This window comes from Anarhichas minor, unplaced genomic scaffold (genome assembly GCF_050575085.1).
Source record: "Anarhichas minor isolate MPS153535 unplaced genomic scaffold, ASM5057508v1 ptg000136l, whole genome shotgun sequence".
In the NCBI taxonomy this organism is placed as follows: Eukaryota; Metazoa; Chordata; class Actinopteri; order Perciformes; family Anarhichadidae; genus Anarhichas; species Anarhichas minor.
In genome coordinates, this window is record NW_027466582.1 from 21,927,753 (window position 1) to 21,954,644 (window position 26,892).

General features: G+C 41.5%; 2 protein-coding genes across 5 annotated transcripts; one reads left to right on the forward strand and one right to left on the reverse strand.

The window, feature by feature from the left end:
• Positions 1–129: 129 nt before the first annotated feature.
• Positions 130–7,046, forward strand: cgrrf1 (cell growth regulator with ring finger domain 1). Of its 2 annotated transcripts, XM_076084801.1 has the most exons (7): positions 130–309; positions 920–1,050; positions 1,491–1,665; positions 2,315–2,462; positions 2,715–2,822; positions 3,723–3,892; positions 5,320–5,455. In XM_076084801.1, the coding sequence occupies exons 1-6, from the start codon at positions 206–208 to the stop codon at positions 3,864–3,866; spliced, it is 810 nt and encodes a 269-aa protein (XP_075940916.1). In that variant the 5' UTR covers positions 130–205; the 3' UTR covers positions 3,867–3,892; positions 5,320–5,455. The 2 variants fall into 2 exon arrangements, with proteins under 2 accessions (XP_075940916.1, XP_075940915.1); XM_076084800.1 differs by lacking the exon at positions 3,723–3,892 and having other exon boundaries at positions 5,320–7,046.
• On the reverse strand, positions 5,861–24,114 carry psmc6 (proteasome 26S subunit, ATPase 6). Of its 3 annotated transcripts, XM_076084797.1 has the most exons (15): positions 23,955–24,114; positions 23,327–23,406; positions 22,741–22,780; positions 21,591–21,643; positions 20,593–20,628; positions 19,962–20,029; positions 17,766–17,880; positions 17,421–17,508; positions 13,798–13,859; positions 13,597–13,720; positions 12,991–13,052; positions 9,549–9,669; positions 9,382–9,462; positions 8,328–8,399; positions 5,861–8,250 (listed from the first exon to the last, which is right to left on the reverse strand). In XM_076084797.1, exons 1-15 carry the CDS (start codon positions 24,037–24,039, stop codon positions 8,132–8,134), a joined length of 1,206 nt encoding a protein of 401 aa, XP_075940912.1. In that variant the 5' UTR covers positions 24,040–24,114; the 3' UTR covers positions 5,861–8,131. The 3 variants fall into 3 exon arrangements, with proteins under 3 accessions (XP_075940912.1, XP_075940913.1, XP_075940914.1); XM_076084798.1 differs by lacking the exon at positions 20,593–20,628; XM_076084799.1 differs by lacking the exons at positions 22,741–22,780; positions 23,327–23,406; positions 23,955–24,114 and having other exon boundaries at positions 20,593–20,635.
• Between the last annotated feature and the right edge of the window lie 2,778 nt (positions 24,115–26,892).

Below are 26,892 nucleotides of genomic sequence, written 5' to 3' on the forward strand. Positions count from 1 at the left end.
ACATGTACTTTTTAAGTGGCTTGGAATTTACCTTACAGTTCAAATGTAAACGTAAAAATTATTTCAAATAGCCTAGTTGTTGTGTATATTCCATAATGTTACCCTCTAGGCCACCGTAGTTCTCTCTGAGGCGTCCCTGTCCTCGCAGTCATGGGAAGTGTTTACCTCCGGTTTTTGTGATCGTTTGGATTATAAATCATATAACATGGCAGCGGTTTTTCTTGTGACCTTGTATGAGTACTCCCCATTGTTCTACATTAGTGTGGTTTTTCTGTGTTTCGTTGTTACCGCAGCCATGGTGCTGGGCTGGTAAGTGATATTTATGAAAATGAATGTTAGCTTAGCCTCTGACAGTTTACTTTTTTATTATATGTATTTTTACATATTAGCCCCTCACGTTTCCCTCGGATTTGATCGATTTATGCAACTGTTGTATATTGTTGTATTGTTACGTGGACTACATAATTACCTCTAATATAAGCATGACATAATAATACACAATGTAATGAAGACAGCTGTCACTTCTGTAGTGTCTGTAGATTCTTCCCATCGTTTCGGCCAAATAAATGAAAGTAACGTTATTAGACACACGCACACGGTTTCAAACTGTCTGAAGTAAAAATTAAGAAAATACACAAGTGCTTATTGAAGTGTGCAGTAAAAACTAATACAGGCATGGTAGTTAGATATGCCTTGTGTAAAAGTCTGGGTGATAGATATGAGGTCAGAGGAACAGAAATATTTATGAATATCCACAATCATGTAAAGAGCAGTTGTAGAGATGTCTTGCTCTGGGATTTATTGTTGGACAGAGTGGAAGTTTGATTTCATTCGTTTTTTTATTCTTATTCTTTGTTAGGAGATTAAGAGAGCCATGCAGGACATAATGACTTTGTCCACTCTGTCTCTTGTCCTGCAGGTTCGGCTTCGATGTCCCAGTGATCCTTCGCAGCTCTGATGAGTCTCTCCTGCCAACCCCGGAGAAGCAAATGGTTCAGATGACCAACCCCTTCATCCTGGAGATGGATCCTGGGCCGGCATCAGTCGCTGGTGAGAACAGTCATCCTCCGTAGAGAACACTAGATGAAGAGATGGCCTCATGAGGAGTTTTAGAATGTGGGGATGTTAGAGGCTTCCTCCGGCCAACAAATACAGTGAAGGATAACATGAGAATGACAACAGCTCCTGTTCCAGAGTGCTACAGGGAAAGACTGTGGATGTCTCCACCTGAATCTGTATAATGTCAAGCTACAGGAAGTACAGCGGAGGAAATGGTTTCCTGTTTATGCAGATATCCTTCCTGTTCTGTGTCTGTTGTGGAGTTGGAAGCTTTCATGGGATAATATTAATTTGACCAACAAAGCATGTGTCCAACTATAAATATGCAGCTTATGAATGTGCCAGCCGCGATATATCCAGTATGAGCATGGAGTGGTAGCCTTGTGTGTTTTGGCCCAGGCCATCATAACCGTAGAGGACACTCCTTGCAGACGGTGTGTCCCTGAGGCCCTGCTGTCTGGAGCCCTGTGTCCTGAGCTGTTTCTGGGGCTGTGAGGTCAGCGCCTTGCAAGCCGCACTGAAGGCCCACCAGCACCACCCGCTCAGCACCCCCCAATGTCTGCAGGAGGCACTGCAGCTCCGCTACCACCACTGCCACAGCTTCCAGTATCCTTTACATGTGTACCAAGGTTATTTCATTAATATGATTGAACTCATTTGCTCTGACTTGATTTTAATATATTTAATCTTAGATTTTTTAAATCTTTTATTCTTGTTTTCTGTTTTTCTTGTAAAGTATCTTTGAGTTTACAGAAAAGCATTCAGTAAATGTGATTCATTCTTATGTATGTAGTATTGCATGTAACCCACCCTAAGCATCAGCAGCAGCTGCTGTAAAGCAGCCGCTGAGTATCTTGGGGTTCAGTGTCTCGCTCATGGACACTTTGACATATGGAGGAGCTGGTGAACCTTATGGTTAAAGGAGGACCTGCTCCTCCCTCTGAACCACAGATGTCTCCTCACTGTAAATGGAAATGTTCTGAGACAATGTCACATTTATATTTGGCCATTTTTCTGTGGGGATCAATACATAAAGACACACAATGGCAAAATGCACCAAGAAAATCAAAGTATGTAATTTCTGTTAGTTATTAGTGATAGAAGTGCTTTGGGGTGGATGTTCCCTTCATAATGTTGACACAGTACTACTGTACAGAACTCAATGAAAGCTGCCAATGCTATGATTTTATTATGATGATGGAGATATGTCTTTGGCTTTACCCTGTGTACGGCTCTTTGACCCCGCCCCCCCCAGCATCGGCAGTGAGGACAGAGAGGAACGCCGCACACAGATTCCTGCTGACCAGGGCATCGCAGACTTTGGGCCGTTGCCAAGGGAACGCTACCCTCTTGTGGCTGTGCTGACGCTGGCAGAGCCGGAAGCTAGAGACACGTACAACATCGTGAGTCCATTGCACATTCAGACATTTTGAGAAGTGTGGTTATTTACTGTTCGACTCAGATGGCCAGACTGTATTTTCACTACAGAGCTCGTTCATTCATCTCAGCTTAGCACAAATTGGAGAGTTCCCATCACACGAGTGTCACAACTACTCTGACCAAGCCAAGCTCTCTAGTGAGAAAAGAAAAGGAGAGACTTCAAGTGATTCCATAAGCCAAACTTAAAGACACTCATTATGTCTTTCCTCTTTCAGGTGGCCAGTTTGACAGTTATTCATGTTCCTGATGACAAATACAGTCTTTCTGCACGGGTTCTCTTTCAGTACCTTCTCAACTCACAAGGGAACATGTTCGAGTTAAAGGTATGTCACATTTTGGTTCAAGCAGATTGTTCCGGACTAACAAGTTATGTATCAAGGTAACCACACTATGACTTCCAAAAACAGTGTTCAGAGAACACTGACCAAACAACCGCACTGGGAACATTTGTAGACCAAATTTTATGATCGTAGCCTCCCAGAGGGGTCCATGGTCTGAAGGTCTGCAGTGAAGTTTCCTGACTCTGGAGGGAGTATCGGTCCTGGAATGAAGGGCAAACTGCCACCAATGATGTTCTCTGCAGTCCTGACTGTCCGTTGTAGTCTGTTCCTGTCCTGTTTTGTGGTTGTGTTGTTTGGATCAGCCACCAAATAGGACAAGAACAGACGATTCTTTATATCTTCAGGGTTAGGCTTAACCCTATGTTTGAATATATGATTATCGAGCAAAACACTGAGTGAGTGAGCAAAAAAAAATAAAAGGGGACAGATTGTGAAAAAACTCCTCTTTTCAGTGCTTGTGCACATCCATCTTGGTACCTGGAGGCTACCAACCCACACACTGTGAAATAAGACGACTCACTTTGTTGTGGGCTACCTCGATCAGGAAACTGAAAAGAAGCATGATATGTCCCCTTTAAACAAAAGTCCCACTTTCATGCCCATCGTTCAATGATAATGCATGTCGGACATTATAAACAGGCCGCACAATCTATCAAAGTTCGATTTTGTATAGGCTTCCACCTCTAAGTACTGTTGCTATTGGGTTTATCCCATGCCCATGAAGATTCATAAAGTTTTTTTTCACACCCATCTCATCGGGACCAAACTAAGCTCCCCTCACTGACTGCTCGCACCAGTGTGCCGCTCAGGTGGCTGCAGCACAAACAATGTCTCGCTGCTGTCTTCGCCATGGCCACTAAGGCCGGGGCTCTCTCCCCGCAGCTGGCCAGGGACCTCAAGAAGGTTGCGATGGCTGTGCTGAACCTGACCTCGGCCTGTACGGTGGCAGCTTTACCCTTTAGATCAGCAGGAGCTGCTGGATGGTCCCATATCCCCCCTGTGGGCTGTTTGGAACACTCTTACTGAACGCCGCTGCTCATCTGCACAAGAAGGTGAGGAAACACACCTTCTGGAGCAAAGCTGCACTTCAGCCGCAGCACCAGAGAGTAAGACACTTGCTCGAAGATGAAGCTCCCTCCAGCTACTGCTGTGCCTCAACACGCTCTGGCTCCTCCTCCACCTCTGAGTTATCCCACTCCGGTGGCTCCACGCTATTGCTGTAAGAGTCAGCGGCTGGGCCCCCACCTGGTCCAACCCGGCCGCCCTGCTGCCGCGGAAACAGTTGCGTTAGTGGCAGTAATGGGATGTGAACTGATTCCAGCTGCGCAACAGGAAAACATAAGCCCTTTTAAACTTTTTCCTCTCAGCCAGTCTGCTTATGCTCCCACTGAGCATTTTCCAGCTCCCCTAACACAGATCAAAGGCTCACCAATGCAACAGGCAAAGCCCAGTCTCTTCCTCATTTTAAACATGCGTTACTGACCTTAAGAATTATCAACCACCTCCCACCTGTCAGGGCGAGTTAGTGGTGATATTCCAGACTCAGGTTTTGGACACAATGTGGAACACTGAAGCTGTTGTGTGTTTTCAGCCTCTCGGCTGGCCGCGGCCCTTTAGAAGGAAGACATCCCATCTGTAGTGGGACGTAGTGAAGAAGCACAGCTCAGGGTGGCACAGTCTGCTATCCTTGATTACATGGATGTCGAGGCTAATTTCAAGCGGCTACATGCTTCAGTTTGCCCATTTTCACCAGAAACTGCCAGAAGAGCTCTCTGTCTTTTAATTTACCTGGGTGTGGATATAAACTCACTCACAATGAGAGCAAAGATGTCTTCAGCCGGGCTGGATGCCCTAAACTATCTGTTGTCACACATCGCGCCCCACAGAGTGGTGATGGCGCTGTCTCCATCCAGTTCGACACAAAAGGCGAACGCTGACCGTCCCTCCCTCACTGCATACAGACTTGGCAAACTGGAAAAAGTCCCAGTGTTCCTTCGTCAGGGGTTCCAGGAGTCACACATATCAGTGTAAACAGTCCCTCTCTAGATTTGCTGGGATGTGCAAGTCCCAGTAGTTAGTTGGAAATGAAAGAATCCCCCATTCCTCCATATAAAGTGTCTGGAACTGTCCACGCTGCTGAAAAGGCTGAAACCCTTTGCTCCTCTGCTAAAAAAACAAAACACATCATGGTGATAACTGACAACATGACCGATGTGATGCTCCACGCTCAAAAACACTGGGTCCTACATTTCCCATAATACAACTGTACGGCCCCTTTTGATTAGACTATCTGTTTGATAAGCAGCCACATCATTTAAACTCCACACTTCTAGTTTGTAAAGCAGGCTTTCTGTTAGAAATGTCTTCTCCAGGCCTGACCTGAGATAACCTGGAAGTCACCATGACATTACCGTGATTATGTTTTAGCAGTAGTCCCTGTGAACAGCTAACACCACCTTTATGCCTCATGTCTTCGCAGCCTCTCTTCATGTCAGCTGACAGTGGGGGGGTATCTGAGCCTCCTGACTCAGAGCAGAAATCCCAACCCAGTGAACCCAACGAGGCCTGTAGAGTGGAGCCGAGTCCGGTGGCCGAGGAGGCGTGGCGGAGCAGAGACTGTGTGGTCTGTCAGAACGCAGCCGTGAACAAGGTGCTGCTGCCCTGCAGACACGCCTGTGTGTGTGACAGCTGTGTGTCACACTTCCAGCACTGCCCCATGTGCAGGGCCTTCGTCCAGGAGTCCTTCACCCTGACACAGGGACCAGCTGCAGAACAATGAGTCCATACTGAACCGCTCAATGTTATTTAAGAGAACATATGCAGCAAGATGGGCATCATTGCAAAGTGATTCCTGCAACTCCCTCACAGCAAACTGGGTTACAGTTCAGGACCAGTCTCAGCAACAAGAACAGCGACAATGGTGCTCATGGACTGTACATCTCAAACTAAATGTTACTATAGTATAGTATTACTATAGTCACAAAAGACCATGTTTTGTTGTATTAAAGCACAGCAAATCCTTTAAGTGAAGCATGTACATTTCTTTATTATATTATCCAAAAATGCTGTGAAATCCAAGAAGTCCCCTGTTTCTTGGAACTGAATACATTACTTTATACTTAATGATCCGATTAATGCTCAGTCGATAATTCCCAGAGTTTTTTTTTTTTCTCTAACAAGATATTTCTGGAGCTTTCAAACAATGAATGTTACATTTGTTGCCTTTGTTATAGGACATCAGTGTTTTTAGTCTGTACACTGAATACCTACAGCTGGTAGAGTGTGGATTTGGGATAGAGAGGTAGTGATCTTGCTTTTTCCCACATCTCTGCTGTTGACCTTTCATTATTAGTTTAATTTAAAATACTATAAGCATGTATCATTTGTTTTCAGCATGAATGTGACTGCTTTCATGAACACAGCAGATAGTGAATATGATATTTGAGCACTGACCATGTAAAACGTATCATGTAACATAATGAAGCAGAGTTCTTTGTAGAACTGGAATGTAGAAGTCAACTGCAGAGAAACCTTCTCCAAAAAGTTAGAGACAGGCATCCTAGCTCAGCACTGGCCACTGCTGATGTTTAATGGGTGTTTCTATGGTTACAGTACATTCTCAGAAACTCAGCTGAACTGTGAAGGCTTGTGAAACATGAAATTTAAGTGATGACTGATGGCTTTGGTTGATAGGTGTATTATAAACTAGATCATGTTCATAGGCCGTCAACTCCAGCCACAGATGTATCCGCTTTGATGTGACCAAAAACCGAAAGCAGAGGTTTAAGCTCACTTAAACCTGTGAAATTGAAAAGAAGTTTTTATAATTGCAAAGGATGTAGAAAAAGTGTACAAATTATTTATCTGACCAGTACCCGTGCAGTATTTATTGACCACAGCCAATCGTGTCTAAGCTTTAATCGGACTCTGTAAATGTCATTTACAGAGTCCGATTAAAGTCTCATTTACTAAATGAGACTTATGAACTGTAAGGAATATTTCAAGTTTAAAGATTTCTTTGACATTGTCTTTTTGAAGGATCATGAATATATTCTGTGTATTTCAAAGCTTTTGTGTTAAATGGTCAGGATCTTCACGACCCCATGGTGCCACCGCTCCGATATGACTGCCTCTTGCGAACATTACATTTCTTAAGTTACTGTCCAATCAAAAACCCTTGTAATATAGAATTGATTTTGTCAGTAATTTGACCATTATTTGATATTTGTACGGTGTACATATTTGTGTTATTTTATATTCAATACAAGGTAACGATGCAGCTGTAAAAGCAATGGGGGGGGGGGGGGGGGGGACATGTATCCCTCGGGTGAGTGCGACTGTAAATGTCAGCCATCAAACACCGCTGCTTTTCACTACTATCAGCACATAACAGAGGCTGTTACCAACTGTGTCTACGTAAAGTCAAGAGAGCTCCACTACACAGGCTGACTTTACATTTTTAGCTCCAGTACTGGTAAGTCATCACTTTGTTCTGTCAACACATGCAGCCTGTACAGACATCTGCAGTCCCAATCAAACATCATCCTGAAGAAGAATCTTAAAGGCCATGACAAGGGACCATAGTGGTCTGCTACTCACGGAGTGTTGGGCTCCTACATTCTAACATGGTTATTTGGAGATTATCTGCACCACCCTCTGCATTCTCTGTAGGCCTATTGTTTAACTGCAATATAATTAAAATGTATGCATGTATAATATATACACATACATACTGCTCACAACAAGGTCTATGGATAATATTGAGCCATGATTTCTGGACTGACATTGCTGAAGTTATTTTAAATGTAGTTTTTTGGTGCTTAGAGCTCCACAAGCCGAGTACCATCTGGTCCCATTACATTGGAGAGAATGCACACATCTCTACGGCCGGGATCTCAACACTCGGCAACTCACACCACAACTAACTACAGTGAAAAGAAGCACTACAGGTAAGAGGACAAATGTGTTTGATATTGGGCTGAACTGTCCCTTTAATGAGTTTTGGATCATGCAGTCAGTGAGATGCTGAATGTCAATCACACTTACTTTAAGGTTGAGAGGAAAGAATGGTGATAAACAACTTTCCATATAACGGTGTATTTTCAGTACAAGTTATTTTATCAGGTGTTCTGTGGGATGGCAGAATGATCAGCCTCTATGATGCAGGTCACGCTAACCAGTGGAAACGGGTTACTGAGTAAAAGTCACTTTGTTGGCAACTTGCGAGAACGAGGAACACAGCAAATCCATGAAAATGCAATGAAAAATATGGGAACAGGGCTATGACAGATTTATATAGGCTTGTAGTCCAGCTTGGACTCAAGCTTCTTTGAATCCGCCACCTTCCGCACCGCTTTCATGAAGTCCTCCTGTGTGACGTACTCTCGGTCAGCGCGGATGGCAAACAAACCTGCAACAAATAAACACGTGAATAACATGGATTGAGGAAATTAAACTAATGAGGAAACTGAACGACTGATGTCCAACCTGCTTCTGTGCACACGTTTCTCAGATCAGCTCCATTGAAACCGTCTGATAGCTTCACGATGGCTTCATAATCTGAAACGAACCAAAGACCATCACAAGAAATGTATCGTCTCTCTGTTCAGGAATATTGTTCTCACTGCTCATAATGTCTTATCACGACAAAGTGGAAGCCCCGCCCCCTCAAGACAGAAAAAGTCTCAGATCACGTCACCCATGTGTGCTCAAACAGAAGAGAAAACAACGTATTGTTCTGTTAAATGTTTATGAGATGTCAAAGACAATATCAACCCTAACCCAAAGTATTTCAAAGACTGACCAGCAGTAGGTTTGTATACCTTAAGTGAGATCTGAAACTACAACCCATGTAACATCAGATTTGGGGAAGAAGAGTGTTGAGAGGACAAGGACAATGAAATGAAAGCAATAACTGCATTTCATTCATTTGAGAAAGGGGATTGAAAATGAGTCCGATGTCCTTCTGTCACTTGGTAGACGGCGCCACATCCATCTCGCTTTGTATTAATAATAATCAATATGCCAATGTGATTAACATGGTTATGTTTGTTTTTAAATGGTCGTGAGCCGATAACATGAAGGAGATCACATGTCAGTGGAGGTTACCAGAAAGTTCACGTGTTTTTTGGAGTGAAGAGACGAGACATGGCAGAGTTCGTCTCAAAGAAAACTAAAACTACATCAATATATCAACATTTAGGATTTGAAGCCGATGAAACTCAGATTTTTCTGCTTATTTAGTGTTGATTGGTGGCTGCCAAAACAGCTTAGAGGACCATTACTGCCATCAAGTAGACCGGTGTTGCGTCACAGTTATTCACGAGCTCAAAGTGTCACTATGCTCCGCTTGGGAGTCAAGTGCAACAACACTGTAGAGTCCGAGATGAGGAAATTACAAGCAACCAGCATTACAACTGCAAAACTCTGACACAGATCCAACAAATGTGACCTAATGTTGAAGTAGGAGAGAACAACTGACAAAGGAAGCCAGATGTGCCCGGTACGAGGACTCCTTCGGGTAGCCGTTCTGCTCACTCACCCATTTCTCCGTGCTTGGTGATGGGACTGGAGTGGATTTTGAGGATGTCCAGACGAGCCTGTTCATTTGGCAGTTCAATGTCTGAAGAGGAGAAAAGGACGTTAGCTTGGCTGCGTGTGCCGTCAGATAACCGACACACCAAGGAGCAACAGGAACAGAGATCTTACGAATTTTACGATCCAGTCTGCCGGGACGCAGCAGGGCCGGGTCCAGAGTATCAGGTCTGTTGGTGGCCATGATCATCTTGACTCTGTGCAGCGTGTCAAAGCCGTCCATCTGGTTCAGCAGCTGACAGGACAGACACACCCCAGTGTTTTATCCTCTATTCACTGTGCTGACTTTAATGGTTGCACTTATGACAACTAAAACAAGTTAATAATGTCTTGAATACAATGCTAGTAAAGTGAAGTTCATTCACTCAGATGACCAGAGCTGTCCCACTGTAGACGGACTGTGCTGTACTGCATCACCTGTGTCATTGTGAATGTGCTTATTGTTAACTGTGGTTAACAATGTGGTTTGCTGCTCTATATGATGCCATCATATCAAACACATTCAGGATTCAAGTTCAGGCAGAACTATTACCCATACTTCAGTAAAAACAGAACTAATGGATATGATTTTTTTTAGGCCTGCTTCCTTTTCCTGTTGATTAGCAACCAAAGGCATTTCTCACATGTATGGCTTAAGGCTGCACCATATACTGTCTCAGTATCCACATGCAGTCATGCAGTACACATCCTGCTAGTGGTGTAACAGACCACTGTCCATCCGTACTGATCCCCCTCACGGTTCGGCATGCATGTGAACCGTGGAATAATTAGAGTTTAACGTTAATCATCACAGTGTGAAATTAAGTTTCACTGACGATCGTTATCCGTCAATATTCAGTAAAATATGCCATCAGGACATCAGCATTTATAGTTTTCTAGTCGCTTATCTTCGATAATGTTACACTATCAACAACTAATCCATGTTTAAATTTACACGAGGAGAACGGAGGTTCACTTCAGTTACGATGCGTTAAAATGATAGTGATAAAATGATAACGTTATGATGTGTTCACATGTTATCTGTAAAATGTAGTGTTAGTGAGACACTTGAATAAATCCAGTTGTTTGTAGGAGATGTTTTCACAACATAAATAGATATTAGAAAGGGAATTATGACTTGGCATTTAAATTGGGTGTTTTTATGACGAAAAAATCAATAATTACTATAACAAAGTCAAAGGAGACTTAGTTTTTAGTGGTTTACACTGACTTCAGAGCGGTTGAAATGATTTTTGGGACGGTGGCAAAAACAAAATAGTCTGTAGTCTTGTAGACCAGCTGATATCATTATTTAAGGGGGCTTGGTCAACTAATCAATATGGATCATCAATAATCGGAAATTAGTATCAGCGGCAAAAGAAAAAACGTGTTTAGGGATCTGTAAAAGTTATATTTGCCCCGTTTTTTTTCCTTTTGTGCTGATCCGATCCATGATTCGATCCGAATTGTGAGTTTTATGTTCCGTTGCACCACTACGTCAGGGTACGGCTTGTTTGCTCCTTGATCCTACAAGAAAATTCTCACCAGTGTTTCCACTACTTAGAGCCTCGGTTTCATTTCTACACTTTCAGCGGCACCATTTCTTGACTAGAGCACCATATTGTTTACAGATCTTTAAACTGGACTTCATTAAGGGTGGAAAGCATGGTGCAGCTCTCGTGTGGCCTGTTAGTAGCTCATCTAGTCACAAGATTTTGTTTTCGCTTTATCGTATTATGACGTAATTGTTGATTGCACATTGTAATGGCAACAGCAAAAGGACACCATCTGCATTTAGACTTGTTTCCTCTGAACCCGTCTCTCACTGTGTAATTCTGTCATCCATCAGGTAGCAAGGCTCCATTCAGGGCACAAAGACCAGTGCAGTCTGTACTTATGGTGAGAAAATATTGACACCTACTCTGAACCAAGACGGCACACTCTTTGTTGCCAGGTGTTTTACTCTCTTTATCCAGCACTAAGATGGAGGGTTTCTAGTTCAAATTGTTATTATGGTTTAGACAGTAGCCAAGCTGCTAGCGGTAGCTATGTTGCTAACTGTGTTGTTGGTAGATGCTAGGCTTTGGACAAAAGAAAAGCGATGCGGTTGTCTTTGCGACAGCAATTGTAATACGACTTGGAAACGCTCGGTGGGGAAATGTTGAACTGTTGAATGTTGCCACTATGAAGGAGCAGTGTGTAGGATTTAGTGACATCTAGTGAGGAGGCATCCAACTGAACACTCCTCCGCTTACTCCTCCCTCTCCAACTACGGAGGCCTCTAGGTAACGTAAAAACAGGAACAAGTTTCTCTAGAGTTTAGTTTGTCCGTTTTGGGCTACTGTAGCAACATAGAGGTGCAATATGGTGGACTCTGTGAAGAGGACCTGCTCCCTATGTAGATATGAAAGGCTCATTCGAAGATAACAAGTGATTACACTAATGAAAAACAGTTATGAATATTAGATTACATTTCTGCCAATAAATCCCCTTAAATGGTACACACTGTTCCTTTTAGTCCTCTAGACCTGAAACCATTCATTTGAACAGTACTATCATCCGGGAGAGGGAGTTTGGTTTTGTTCATCTTTCAATGGTCATACTAACTGTGTGAGAGACTGGGAAAGGTGGCCTAGTTGTATCTGGCTAACTAGAGCCCACTGTCTGTAATGATAGTGTTAGCATTGACTGCAGGATCTATAGCGTTTTGGGATTAGTTTGAGTGAGTCATCAGTGATTGGACTCTTTATCAGTTAACAGGTGGTGGGACTGTAAATACATGCTGCTGATGGTGGTGTGTGTGTGTGTAGTTTGTAATAGGCCTGTTGCAGTGTGCGTTTGGTGGTTGCCGTACAGTATTTCCGCAGAGCATTCAGACACTGCATGTTTAAATGTTTCTGTAACCTTGGAAAGTAAGTGGCCTAAAGAAAACAGACCTATTTTCAAAGTGCCCCAGCTTAATACAGATCAGAGAGCAGTTCTAGACAACTGCAGAGGTTTAGGCTGTCATGAATTGGAGAAAGCAGTGCTGGGACCATACGGTTGCATTCAGAAACCTACTGAAGAAGGTTTTGTGAATCTTATCTGGCTTTGTGGAGGAAACAGGGAGAAGCAATTAATGAAAAAATGAAGAGCTCATTTTACTGGAGCAGTTTAGGGTTTCTGTACAGCAGGAGATCTTTGGAAATTAATGTGAAATAAGTAACAAAGTGCAGCCGAGCTAGCTGATGATTATGAGGTGTCTCACAGTGGAACGTAGCCTGCCGTCCTCCACGGCATGAGCAGAGCAGTTTTCCTCCCCACACAGACCTCTGAGTTAGCAGAGCCGGGAGAAACCCAAGGGCCCATTTCACTGCTGCCTGCTGCTCCTTTGGATGACACTCCAGTAGATTTGGCTTTTGTTGTAGATAATGACTGAGGTTAAAGTTGTTGACTCCAAGGCATTAGAAGCCACCTTAATGAAGCTGAAAGATCTCTATAAAAAAGGCAGCAGAGAAAGATCCCTCTAGAGATTCCTGTGAGTTACTTTCTAAAGGACGGCGTTCTAGAAAAGACATCACTTCAGTGACTCAGTTACCTCCATCAAAGTCCTCTGGATCTCTCTGTCAGCAGAAGTTCCCTCAGAGAAACGACGGCCGCCTACAGGGAACACACAAACATGACGAGCATTGGGTGATGATTCCCAACACACAGGCTGGCAGGTCCTAACTCAAGTATTTAAACCCCAAGAGAAGAATCTGAACCACTGTATGTATATTCAATGCAAATAGGACTGCAATATCCTATTTCTAGTGTGTATTCAGTGTTTATATTGTTCCATTTGTTCTATTTTATTCGTGTTGTTATATTGTATATTCTAGTAATGGGTCTGATTGGATCCTGGGCTTCGAGGGAATTCAAATTCAATGAAGAAAAACACACTGAACGGTTTCGTATCTTTATATCCATTTTTCCATCTTCGTATCAATTTTGACGAGGCGTTAGCATGAGCTAACATCAGCGACAAAGGCTGCCTACAAGATTCAGCTGCTTCACAATAAAAGCAGATTTGTAGAGCTTTGATTGTAACTTCATGCAGAGTAGATGAGAAAATACATATACCCTTAAAAGAACAAACCCTAACCGAAAAATGCTAAAGCCCTAGGAAAGACAAAAACTAAACCGGATCCTCAGTGTTACTCACCGATGGCATCAATCTCATCCATAAAGATGATGCAGGGCTGGTGGTCTCTGGCATAGTTGAACATCTCTCTAATCAGCCTGGCGCTCTCACCGATGTACTTGTCCACGATGGAGCTGGACACGACCTGTAGCGCGCACACACGCAGCATCAGCTGACTGACTACAGTGTAGCAGTCCGACCTGACACAGCGCTGACACTCACCTTGAGGAAGTTACAGTCCAGCTGACTGGCCACCGCTCTGGCAAGAAGAGTCTTCCCAGTACCTGTTACAGACGGAATCTGTCATCAACACCAGATACAGATCCAAACGCATGATCTAAAACTACACAACACTTAAAAGATATTTGTGTCATAAAATTCATATACATATGCAAATAGGTTTACAAAGGGCTTATTTAGTGTCTCAGAAACAAATAGTCACTGATTGTTAGCCTTCTAAAGTATAGTTTATGGTCGCCGTGGTGAAGTAAATAATGCAATCACAGCAAAGGCTCTGCCAGTGGTTGCTGCGCTTGGTCGTGCACCTCTGAACTTTAGTATCTAGGCTGTAATGGGAAAATATGTCAGTCTCATGTGAAGGTTTAAAGAATGTAAGTCCTAAAAGTGCAGACACCAAACTGTAGTTTCAGTAGATGACTTTAATTAGTTTAGTATCCAGGTGTCTTGTTATCTGTTATCATTGTGCACCGTTTCTTTCTTCTTCGTAAGACAGAGACACAGAGAGGCCTTGATTAACAGAGATCCTCTGTTTGAAATACTTTTGACTTCCTTTGCTGACGCATTATCTGAAGTTGTAAAGGCGTAAACCTTTGCATGCATATATGATGTGTGAGGGTAAAAAATGTCTATTCTGTCTCTGCAATGGTCATTTTAACAGTGTCACAGTGGCTTCAAAGGAAGCATCTGCTGTGAGTTTAAACTGTTTATTGTAAGGCAAACTGTGAACAAAGGGATTTGCAAACACGAGATAAAGCATCTTCCTGACTGTCTTAAATGAAGTATACTAAGGCTCGAAGGATGACCTGCCTTTTATTGTGTTCTTTGTGTATTCTTGTTAGCTAAGCAGATAACAGGAAGCTGTCTGAGCATAAATGTCCATGCATTGTGACTGTTAGGCAGAGCACTCTTCCAGATCACTGCAATGTGTCTGTGAGACTGTTCTCTTTGCTTGCAAGCAAATAAATTGACTTTACAAACTTTGATTGTTCATCAAAACTCTGTTTTACTTTATATTGATAGAAAACCTCCACTTTCTTCTCCCGACTAGTCATAAGAAATATTCCACAACAAGGCGCACACGATTGGAACTTTGCAGACATGACAGACAAATATTCACTGATAAAAACACTATAAAACATGTCAGATTTTACAAAGTAGGCCAATTTTGTTTTTAGCAGCTTTAGAAACAGGAGGACTTAATAAAAAATAAAAAAAAATCTATATTTGAGTAAATATTTTGCAGCCAAATCGAATTGTTTACAGGATTTTCAACCTTTGTGTCTTTATAATGCATTTAATACTTTTTTCTTTAAAGGCCTTGTATAAAAGGTGATAAAAGTAGTCCATGAATAGGAATTATTATTTATAAATATATAAAATAATTAAAGCTGCGAGCAGCGATGAACGGGCCCTCGCAATCTGCAGCGCGTCGGGGGTGCCGGCGGGACTCCGGCCTGCGTGTCCGAGAACGTCCTCGAGCGTCGGACGGCGCGTCCGCGAGCGAGACGTTTTTAATCCCGCGTGGACCGCCTGATGCTGGAAATGATGCTTTGCAAATAGTCTGATGCTTCCTGTATCCGCTGCCTGGCGCTACAGAACGCGTGCAAACATGCATCATGTAGCTCTGTGTCAAATGTAAACCACGTTGTGTAAAAGTCATGTAAATCTGATGCCGTTTGTCACAAAATCCAGATTTCCTTTCACCAGCAGGTGGCGCTGTGAGTATTAGGGAAAATTAGCTTGTAGACATCCTCAGGCCATGAGTGTTATCAAGCATGTGAAGTTTGAGACTGTTTGGAACAAGTCCAGCTGAGTTACATCAGCTTTTTCATGGGGAATCACGTAAAGTAGCCGCCCGCTACGGCTAAACGATTACGTCAAACGTAAAGCTTTTGATAACTTTTAATCACAACGGTCTTGACATGGTACCGACACAATTTAAAGTGGATCTGATGAAGTCCCTAGGAGGAGTTCGTTAAAGTATAGCGACTAGAAATAGGCCAAAATCTATTGAAAAATGACACATAAATGAAACTGGACGACTTCCGGTAGGGTTTAGAGCATGGTCCCAAGAGACTTATATTTAAGTCTCCATAGGATACATGTGCCTATCAAGTTTCATACATGTAGCTCAAACGTAGCGCTGGGGCTGCTCTTTTGAAATTTTGTAGGGGGCGCTATAGAGGCAATTTCAAACGGACAAGCCAAAAACCCATATACACTTTGTCTTCCTATGACCTATGACACATGTACAAAGTCCCATGAGTTTTAGAGCATCCCAACCCACTAAACCATCAGCTTCCTTTTTCATGGCAAACTATGCGTCGCCACGGCAACAGCGTGGAACGAAAACTCACAATATTCATGGCGATTTATCATCAATGTCTTAAGGCTATCCTTACCAAATTTGAGACTCATCAGGTCACCTGGCTAGGAGGAATAAATAAAAGTATAAAATATGACATTTCCTTTAGCCAGTAGGCGGTGCTATGAGTTATTGAAATATTTTCAATTGAAGTATGTTTAGGCTTGAAGTAGCATCATGCATAAGAAGTTTTGTGCGAATTGGATAATGTACCTTGGAGTTATAACAACTTCTTTTTTCATAAACAATGAGGCAAAATGGCCGCCGCGCCACGTCAAGGTTCTTTGATGAAAACTCTCGATTTTGATAACTTTTAATCACAAAGGTCTTAAGAGCATCCTGACCAAAGTAGAAGTTGATCGCTTAAAATCTCTAGGAGTTCGTTAAAGTGCGAAGGCTGAAATCTGCAAAAAGTGACAAAAAGCACAATTTCGAGGGTTTACTGTAGCGCCCCCTAGTTGTTGAATGCAAAATCAATCTCAGGGTATGTTAGAGGATGCAATGTGCACATATGCTGAAAATCTGGTAATTTTAGGACAAACGGTTGAGAAGTTATATGTATTGATATTAAGCCACGCCCCTAAGAAGTTTATTGGTACATATCTTGTAAACGAAAAGAGATATCAAAAAGATTTTGATGACTTTTGATGACGTAGATCCAGTAATGATCCACAGCAAATTCGGTAGTAATGGGCCTAAGCATGTAGGAGGAGTTCGCAGAAATGTGTTTTACACTAAATTCAATATGGCGGAAAATCTAAGTAGGCGGAGCTTAGGGGTCTGATTGGCTTTTTTGTAGTTCTAGCTCAAGTGGACATGCGTCTCAAATTTCAAGTCAATCGGACATACTGGCCGAGGGGCGTCGCCGGTCCGACTTGTAGGGGGCGCTAGAGAGCCATTTCTTAACACAGAAAGATGCATTCTTTTTCAGATGGCTATATTCACCAGGCCTGACAAGTCCCCAAAATTTGGTGAGTTTTCATCAATGGCAAGTCCTCCAACCATGCGTACGTTTACCCAAACGGGTACAATATCAATAGGGCCTTCGCTGGCCCGACGTTGTCGGTTGCTCGGGCCCTAATTACAATCCTCTGCTGCATTGTGGAGGTTGGTTTATGGCTTTTTGCCGGTTACGCTCGTTGTCTTCTTGCTTCTTCGCAGTGCATTGTGTTTGTACACCCTCTGGTGTTTCGGAGAATATCAAGCTTAAAGACGGGTGTTATTTCGCTGGACCACTGACCTGGAGGCCCGTAGAGCAGGCAGCCTTTAGGGGGGATGATGCCCACTCTCTGGAAGAGCTCAGGGTTGGTCAGAGGCAGCTCAATCACCTGCCACCAGATAACAGCAGCATTGTTTTGGATTCAATTGACAGAAATTAAAATTAAAATATATCATCTTGTCTTAATGCCTTTACAACAGTATCCCTCCAATCAACACACAACTGTTAACTCCTAACACATATGGGAGCCTCTGTTCAACTTAAACACACACATCACATTTCACAATATGAGTAACATAATATATTTTTTAAAAAGAACAAAAAATAATAATAATAAAAATATTTGAATTGCTGGCTTTGTTGTACCTCTCTCAGCTCACGGATCTGTTCGGACAAGCCTCCAATCTCAGAGTAGGAGACGCTGCCCGGGTCCTCGTGAGACATGTTGTAGACCAGAGGGTCCACCTCTCTGGGCAGGTACCTTGGACAGAACAGGAAACACATTATGAGCAGACGGCAGGGCTGTCAGAATAAAAGCACTATTGACATGTGTCAACAACGGCTATGTTCACATTCTTTTTTTTTTAATTCTTTGTAATGGAAGCGCTGCGTATTAACACTATGCTACAACCGCAACAGTGTGAAGAGGCGCTGAGCGTGTGGGGTTTTTCTGGACACTGAGAATTTAAAAACTCGTCAGCCTTCCCTTCATCCAAAGCAGGTACTCTACCATGTGCCAATGTTTTTACTTCTGCCGATATTCCGTATCATAGCAACTAGACGCAACCAAAGCATCTTGGCTTATAAAACTACTGGGCCTGATTACCCTTCTGTGTTCTGCATTCAACAATAAGTTAACGCAAGTTTGAAAACTGCCACATTTTTTCATTTAAAAACAACGATATAGCTAATAATTGACCAACAATAAAGCTTATTTATACAGCACTGATATCAGGATGAATAAAATTATTTGCAAATAAAAAGGCAATAATACCACATATCTCGCTGTTGAGCTAATCTTTATCACTGCAGAGAAATTCCTATACCGTGGCCGCTCTAGCACACACCCATCACAAGCTGTGTATGTATATGGTTTACTCTTCATCATGCCACTTTTACTTCCATATTTTGTGGAACGTTTACAGCTTTACGAGTGTAACAGTGCAAAAAATGCATGGTTTATTATATCTTGCATTCTTGGAAGTCACTGCTTGATATTCTTTTGGTGTGACGAGAAAAACATACAAATATTTACACAAAAAAAATGGTTCATAAGCTGCAATTCTTTCTGCAAGGCACGCAAACACTTGCAGATGCTCAATAAGTAACCTACACAAAGATAAGAAAGTATTACTTCAATACTTTCCCTTTTCTGTAGCGTGTAAATAAATAAATAATTAAAACATTGTCCTCCAGGGAAAGGAGCAGTAGCAGTATTTTACACAGCGCGTGTGTTGAACTGATCAGGAAGGAGTCAGGATCTGGGTGGCTTACCACCTCAGCTTAATTATTTCCTGGAGCAAACCCTGACTTCCATGAAGGATAATTATGACAGGAAACTGAGCAGATGCTTCAACCCCATATTGACTATAATGCAGTGGCGGGCCGTGCATTTTATACCTGGGCCTTCACTGCTGTCCTGCAGCTGAAACACCTGATTATGACGCCACAGCTACGGTTATCATTTGTTTCATGTAAAAATGAAGCTCAACACTCAACACTCTTCTTACCTAGAGACACAGAGGTGAAATCTGATTGGATAAAAGCTCTACTTAAAACAAGCTGCACTGGAAGCAGAGTAACTGAGGAAGACAGTAGCTGGGCAATGAGAAAATAAGATAATGGGGAAAAAATTATAATACATGTAGTGTATTTATGATTATAGAATAGCTATAACAGCTATAAAATAGCTATAACTTTGTGATTCTAGAGGCCAGCAGAGAAGGCCTTGCTGGCCCTGACAGTCCACCACTGGTATAATGGATTCTGCTGGCACATCTGCTGTGATGAACAATTATTTGGTGTTGATTGTTCATTAGTCCTGTGTAAAGGACAAGCTTGAATGCCATAACACTTCCACTATAAATCAATGCCACCTGCTACAGCAGGCGTGAGCAGGGATGCGTACGTGGAAAGCCGTTCTACAAAAGTCACAATAGGCCAGTCCTCATCACATTTCTAGCGGCGGCCTTTTATACAGAAAAAGGTCATAAAAGGTCTTTTTCAATATCCATATAAAATAAATGACTTACTGACTACAAGGAACGTAATTTTTTTTATTGTTTCCTATGAATTACATAGAGTGTGGCTGGTCCACCCACCCATCATAGTCTAACTAAATCCTGTGGGAAACACTGCACCTGTGTCCTTTGATAATAGCTGACAAGAGAGATTGAAATAGCAGACTGAATGACTAACACAACTATGAGCCCAGTGTGGTTAGAGGTGTAGACAGTAAAGTAAAAAATACACTGTGCGGCATATCCGCTCCGCTAACGGATCGCATCCGTTCCGTCTTCAATGTAGCCTGAATGTTAAAGTAAGTAAGTAAATCCAGCCTACCTCATTATAGTGAGTGTGGTCATGTCCAAAGCCACTCTGGTGCCTGGCTTCAGCTGGGACTTGTCCAACTGCAATGAAAGCCACCATAGATTAGTGTTCACCTTCTTAAGACTGAGGTTGAAAATTAGTGCAAATTTGGTTATTTTTGTTCTATCCAGAAAAAACACCATCAATCAACAATTTTGATTTGTAAAAATAAATAAATGCTATAAAAAACTGATGGCCAAAACAATGTGTCTGTAAATGTATATGTGGCAGATATGTCAATTTCTGAATGGGCCAAAAACAGACACAATAGTAAAGGTACTTCGATTGCATTACAGTCCTGCTCATTTTCAAGTCAATGTCTCTCAGTACATGAAAGAGTTTTCCACTGAATTTCAACCTGGAAATTAAATTGATTCTTATTGGATTTATGCCATGGACTTTTACTAAACAGTCAAAATTGGTGAAGTGAAGCGGAAAAAATATATCAAAATAAATATAAACATCCTGCTTCCACGAAGTGGCAACATTTCGAGTTAAGTAAACAACAAACGGGTCGTTGACAGAAAAACTACAGTTTGTAGGCTGCAGAAGATTTATCAACTGAAAGCTGTCAGGGCATGAATCAATGATCTGTTGATCTTACCGAATCAAGACTCCATCGCCTAACAATAGCATAGCCCTAAGTGCTGAAAAAATGTTAGAAACATAGATTTAGAGAATGGTGCCCCCCCCCCCCCCTAAATTGTACACAGGTGGACTTCATTAACTAATTATATGACTTTTGAAGATAGTTGGTAGGGATGGGAATCTCTAGGCACCTCACGATGCGATTATAAAACAATTGCCGATTATTCTTGATGCATCAAACTTTTTCGACACATGATTCATAATCGGTGGCTCATTCAGGGGCAGCTGTAAGGAATGGACAGCCCGGTGTCACAGAATTGTTACAGCCGATCATAACGTGAATTGAGTTTGAAATTTCCTATTATTGAGTTTTCTACATCGAGTCATAATTGTTCATGAGAGAATCCCGATGCATCAAAGAATCGTAAACCAATTTTATTCATTTTGTGTAGGTCCATTACATAAAATCCAAATATAAAACCTTATATTCCAGGTTCCACCTTAAGTCAACCATGGTCAGAATTATGATGGACAGTTAAAAACAAAGTATCAAATCTATGATGCAGAAACAGAGATGCTGTCTTTTGAAGCCTCAAGTCTGGCATTTTGGTTGTCGCCATCTTGGATTTTTTGCAACAAGTAACAGAAAGTGACCATATTTAGAATGCAGATTGTCGTGGAGACGCTGTTTATAGTGTTGGTAGAGACCTGTCAATCACAAGGTAGCCCCGCCCCAAAGCATACTCCGCTTTATGGTCTATTTGACTCTAAAAGGGACCATCATTTACTAAATGAACATCATGCTTTACTGATGACTTGTAACTAGCGATTGAGCATGATGCTTTACTGAACCTTTGGGTCCAGACACAAATATTTGCAGGCAAGTTTGTATTAATTTTGTTTGCATAAATGTCTATCAGTCTTCTGAAAATGACAACCAAATATGTAACCATAAAATCTGGCAACACACAAATAAGAGAAGCTAATACACATTGGCATGTGTTCACCACCTACCTGTCTGCGGCATCCAACCACATATCTGGGGCCGTTGGTGGCCTTGACAATGACTGGAATAAAAAAAAAAATACATTGGCATTATAGGTCTGAGCTAATCAGTCTGACGTGTCACAGTTAGAGGCTGTCATTAGTCATTTTCCATTGGCTGCCAAGCTTCAAGAGGGTGGATCTTGCGTAATATGAGCCTGCCACAGAGCAGTTGAAGGAGAGAAGCCAAAATGGAGGAAAAAGTGTGGACAGAGTGGAAACAGGAGAGTGGCGTGTTGCTAGCGGTGTCAGGGACCATTCTTGAGCCATGATCCGTACAGGATCCCCCCTCACGGTTTGGCAAGCATGTAAATCGTGGATGAATTACTCCGTTTAACGTTAACCATAACAGTGTGAAAAACGTTTTACTGAGAATCGTTCGCATAATTATGCTTTTCAAGTTGCCGATCTCTTTGTAAACAACCAATCCGTGTTTAAAATGAACAGGTAGGTGGCAGCACCACTAACGGCTACAGTGAAAATGAGTATTGGGTGAATGTAAATTATAACGTTATCATGTGTTCACATGTACTCTTATAAAATGTAGTGTTAGTGAGAAACTTGAATAAATGCATTTTTTTTTAAAGATGTTTTCACAACAACATTAATAGATACAAGAGAGGGAATTATGAGCCGTTTACATTAGTTCTAAGCAGATTATTATACATCATTAAAACCACTATTGACATGATTTATATTAATCAAAAAATCTTTTATTTTGACATTTAATTTCCTTATTATTTGAATTGTGTGTTTTTACGAAGAAAAAAACCCCATCAAAAATTACTTTAACAAAGTAAAAGGATAACATTTAGTATTAAAATTGTCTGGAGCCTTGTAGACCAGCTGTTATAATCAAACACCAAAGGGATCTGTATCTGCCAATATGGATCATCGGCGGGAAAAAAACATGATCAGGGATCTAAAAAGGTTACGTTTGCCCCGTTTTTTTTCTTTTCTTTGATGCTAATCCGATCCGTGATAAGATCTTAACCATGAGTTTTAAGATACGTTGCACCGATACGTGTTGCAGATGAATGCAGAGCAATATTTTGTTTAAATTATTTTGATGGTACTACCTGCTGTACTGTGACAATTGTAAATGTTCCAATAAACTTACATTTCTCCTCAGTCAGCTGTTTGAGCACTTCTCCAACAATCTGCAGGGAATGAGGCACAGATGTAGTTAGTAGAGGCAGATTTGATTCACTCCCTCCTGTTTTTCTAATTAGGTCCTTTCCACTGTCTTCACACACTGAACCCTCTCCTTTCTCTTTACTGAGACACTCTGACCTACATCTCGTAGATCTCATAGACCCACAAGTGTATGTAAGGTTGGATGAAAGACGTGCGATAAACATTCAGATAAAAATATGCATTGCATACCACATATGTTTTCAATAATATCCTGTTTTACAGAAATCTTTTCTCACTATTGTCAGAAAAGTTATAAAGCCAGCTTAGTGTCTCCTCTAGACGATAAAGAAGGATTTAATTGGTCTTTAACAGCACGGTTAATCCTGATAGGCCAGATAGAATTGAAGGGGGCTTGTCTCCGAAATTAAATTTATGCCAGTGACTGCCTGTCATTGTGTTGATATACAAAATAAAATGTCAGTCTATTGTTGAAACAACTTGAATTAATCCCTTCATTGAGATACCAGAGGCTAAAATGTTAACTAGTTACAAACAATAAATATTCTTACCTGACCAACACTTTGCAGAGCCTTCAGGTCATTTTCTGATTTCTCGTACTGTTTAGTTTGTTCTCTCAGTTGTTCTCTCACTAGAAAACAAAGGAGGTCAGAATATGTTGATTCTAGTTTTTTGTTATCAAACACCAAAATTCAGTCAAGAATGAAACTGTTAGTTACAGCTAAGGGTGGAAGCTGTGGTCACACTGTCAAACAAATATGCCTGTTAATGGAAGTTAACGTTAGCTGGTCAAAGTTAGCTTCACGTAAATGTCGTAATTACGTTAACAGATAGGACATACATACGTTATGTGTATCGAAATAATGGCTACAAAGGCTATGGTTCACTTAATTTTAGAAGTTATTAACCTAACGTTAGTTACTGCTCGGCATAGTATTTTTGTTACAATTGTTAGTCTACTTACAGTTAACGTTAACGTTACTTCTTAGCTAAGATAGCACTACTAGCGTTAACCAGCTTAGCACTACATTCATTTCTATGAGGATGCTAACTGCATGACAAAGCACTAGCTAGCTGGCCAGCTAGCTGATGATGGCTACCCAATCATATTTATCTTATCAAAACATACAAGATGCATTTCTGCAACACCACAAACGTCAAAATAAAATAGTCTATTACATTCTTTTAACCTCCCGTCAATTTCTTTGTGTTCGAGTAATTTTTTCCTGTAGTCTTGCAGTGCTTTCTCCCTTGTGTCCGCCATGATGCCCCACTGTATGCTGGGAAATTGCCGCGTCACAACAGTATCCGCCCCGTCCCTGACACTTTGCTACAGTGTGCAGATCTGTAACTATAACAAGTCTGCTGAGTGACATAAAGTAAGTACACCCCGAAATGAATCACAGATAGCCTTTACACAGCGATAATTGGTAATCAACTTGTCCTGCTGACATTAGGCTCGTTCGAGATGAGCTGCGCCTCGCTTGAAAGGTGGACGAGTATTGGCGGCAGCCAAAACTCGGCGTTTTTTGTCAGCGTTGACAAAAAACTGCGGTCAAGTCGGACAGCTTTCAGCAGCCCTCAAAAAATAAACAGGAAGTCACAGAAATAGTTATATCCTGTTAGATCTGTAGGCTACTTGTAGTTTTTCTCGCTCGGATGAATTCATATGTTTGTAAATATATTGTAGGAGCTATTTATTAGTTAGTATTAGCTAGTATTTAGTTATTTTATTCATAAGTAGTATAGTTTAATTATTCTAGATGTTTGCTTATTTAGGTTAGATTGTTTGTTTGATATATTAAGATTCTCATTCGTTTAGTTGAATTATTTTTTGTTATTGTTTAAGTATACTTAGTTTTTAGGTTAGTTGGTTTGCTTATGAATTGGGTAACACTGTGGGCACCTGTAGTTATTTATATGAGTAGGCAGGTATAGGACCAGCATGCACCGGGGTTGGCTATGTTTTTTTACCAGAGCAGGAGAGGCAGCGAGGAGTTTCTTTTTTCTTTTGTTTGTTTGCTTGTTTGTTTTGGTTTGCGAAATAAATAATGACAAAAACAGAAGCCTGTATGGACAATAAACTTGTTTGCCTGCGTAAACCACAAACCCATGGTGCATCAGTGGCCCTTTGATTAATGTTTTTTTGGGGGGGATTTATCGGACAAATGGCCACTACATATATATTATTGTGGAAACTTGCGACATTCAGGGCTTAGCCCCGAAGTCTGTTTTATTTTCATTAACAAGTGATATTTTTATGCTTTTTTATGCACTCTGGTTTTCTTTTACACACCAATCATTTTCAGATCACAGACTGTCAGTAAGAAGTGGATAGTCGTTGGGACGTCGCCCATTGATGTGTGATTGAGTTTGGCGTTTTGGCCTTCACCATCTTGTTTTTTGCAACGGAAATGACCATATTTGGACTGCGGAGGAGTGATGCCATGGTAGAGACGGCGTATACGACTCTGGGAGTGACCTGTCAATGACAAAGTAGTTGCCCCTGCTTTATGGGTTATTTTACTCTAAATGGACCATCATTTACTACATAATATCCTGCTGTATTGAAGAAGACATTAGCCTCACTTTTCATAAGAGGAGGTTGCCACCTGTTTGAGATACAGTTTGTGTAATGCATGCACTGTTTACCTCTCTCTCATATGCTGCTGTCTGTCTGTCTGTCTGTGTCTTTCTCTCTTCACTGTGACTTTACAAAAGTGCATTCACACACTGAATTCTCACTAGAAATTGAACCGTTCACCATTCCATTTTCGAGCCATGCCGAAAAGTATGTAATGATACCTAGAATTATGATGAAGAGAAATGTACAGTGGCGGCTGGTGGAAAAATTTCTAGGTAGGGCCATCCTATCAATTTCAGCAAACATCCCAGTATGATTTAATGCAAAAAAAAAAATTAAGTATCAAACACGCATTACTACTTTGCAGTTAAATATTTAACATCTATTCCAACACAAAAAAAAGCAGTAAACAACACTTTGATAAACACGTCATAACATCTTATTTTTGTCACCCTCACAGGGAATTCAATATAATATATACAGTGAGTACGGAAAGTACGGAAAGTATTCAGACCCCTTTCAATTTTTCACTCTTTGTTTCATTGCAGCCATTTGCTAAAATCAAAAAAGTTCATTTTATTTCTCATTAATGTACACTCAGCACCCCATCTTGACAGAAAAAAACAGAAATGTAGAAATTTCTGCAAATTTATTAAAAAAGAAAAACTGAAATATCACATGGTCATAAGTATTCAGACCCTTTGCTGTGACACTCATATTTAACTCGCATGCTGTCCATTTCTTCTGATCCTCCTTGAGATGGTTCTACCCCTTCATTGGAGTCCAGCTGTGTTTAATTAAACTGATTGGACTTGATTAGGAAAGGCACACACCTGTCTATATAAGACCTTACAGCTCACAGTGCATGTCAGAGCAAATGAGAATCATGAGGTCGAAGGAACTGCAAGGAGCTCAGAGACAGAATTGTGGCAAGGCACAGATCTGGCCAAGGTTACAAAAGAATTTCTGCAGCACTCAAGGTTCCTAAGAGCACAGTGGCCTCCATAATCCTTAAATGGAAGAAGTTTGGGACGACCAGAACTCTTCCTAGACCTGGCCGTCCAGCCAAACTGAGCAATCGTGGAAGAAGAGCCTTGGTGAGAGAGGTAAAGAAGAACCCAAAGATCACTGTGGCTGAGCTCCAGAGATGCAGTAGGGAGATGGGAGAAAGTTCCACAAAGTCAACTATCACTGCAGCCCTCCACCAGTCGGGGCTTTATGGCTGAGTGGCCCGACGGAAGCCTCTGCTCAGTGCAAGACATATGAAAGCCCGCATAGAGTTTGCCAAAAAACACATGAAGGACTCCCAGACTATGAGAAATAAGATTCTCTGGTCTGATGAGACCAAGATTGAACTTTTTGGTGTTAATTCTAAGAGGTATGTGTGGAGAAAACCAGGCACTGCTCATCACCTGCCCAATACAATCCCAACAGTGAAACATGGTGGTGGCAGCATCATGCTATGGGGGTGTTTTTCAGCTGCAGGGACAGGACGACTGGTTGCAATTGAAGGAAAGATGAATGCGGCCAAGT

Bases quoted from the DNA above. Each gene is read 5' to 3' on its own strand.
- psmc6 (XM_076084797.1), bottom strand. From the start codon at position 24,039: ATGGCGGACACAAGGGAGAAAGCACTGCAAGACTACAGGAAAAAATTA. The intron at 20,030-20,592 runs GTAAGATCAACA...CTTTCATTGCAG, and splicing joins GGCGATGGAGTCTTGATTCG to TTGGACAAGTCCCAGCTGAA. The intron at 13,860-17,420 runs GTCAGTGGTCCA...CGTCTGTAACAG, and splicing joins CCTGCTCTACGGGCCTCCAG to GTACTGGGAAGACTCTTCTT.
- cgrrf1 (XM_076084800.1), top strand. From the start codon at position 206: ATGGCAGCGGTTTTTCTTGTGACCTTGTATGAGTACTCCCCATTGTTC. The intron at 1,051-1,490 runs GTGAGAACAGTC...CACTCCTTGCAG, and splicing joins TGGGCCGGCATCAGTCGCTG to ACGGTGTGTCCCTGAGGCCC. The intron at 2,823-5,319 runs GTATGTCACATT...ATGTCTTCGCAG, and splicing joins GGAACATGTTCGAGTTAAAG to CCTCTCTTCATGTCAGCTGA.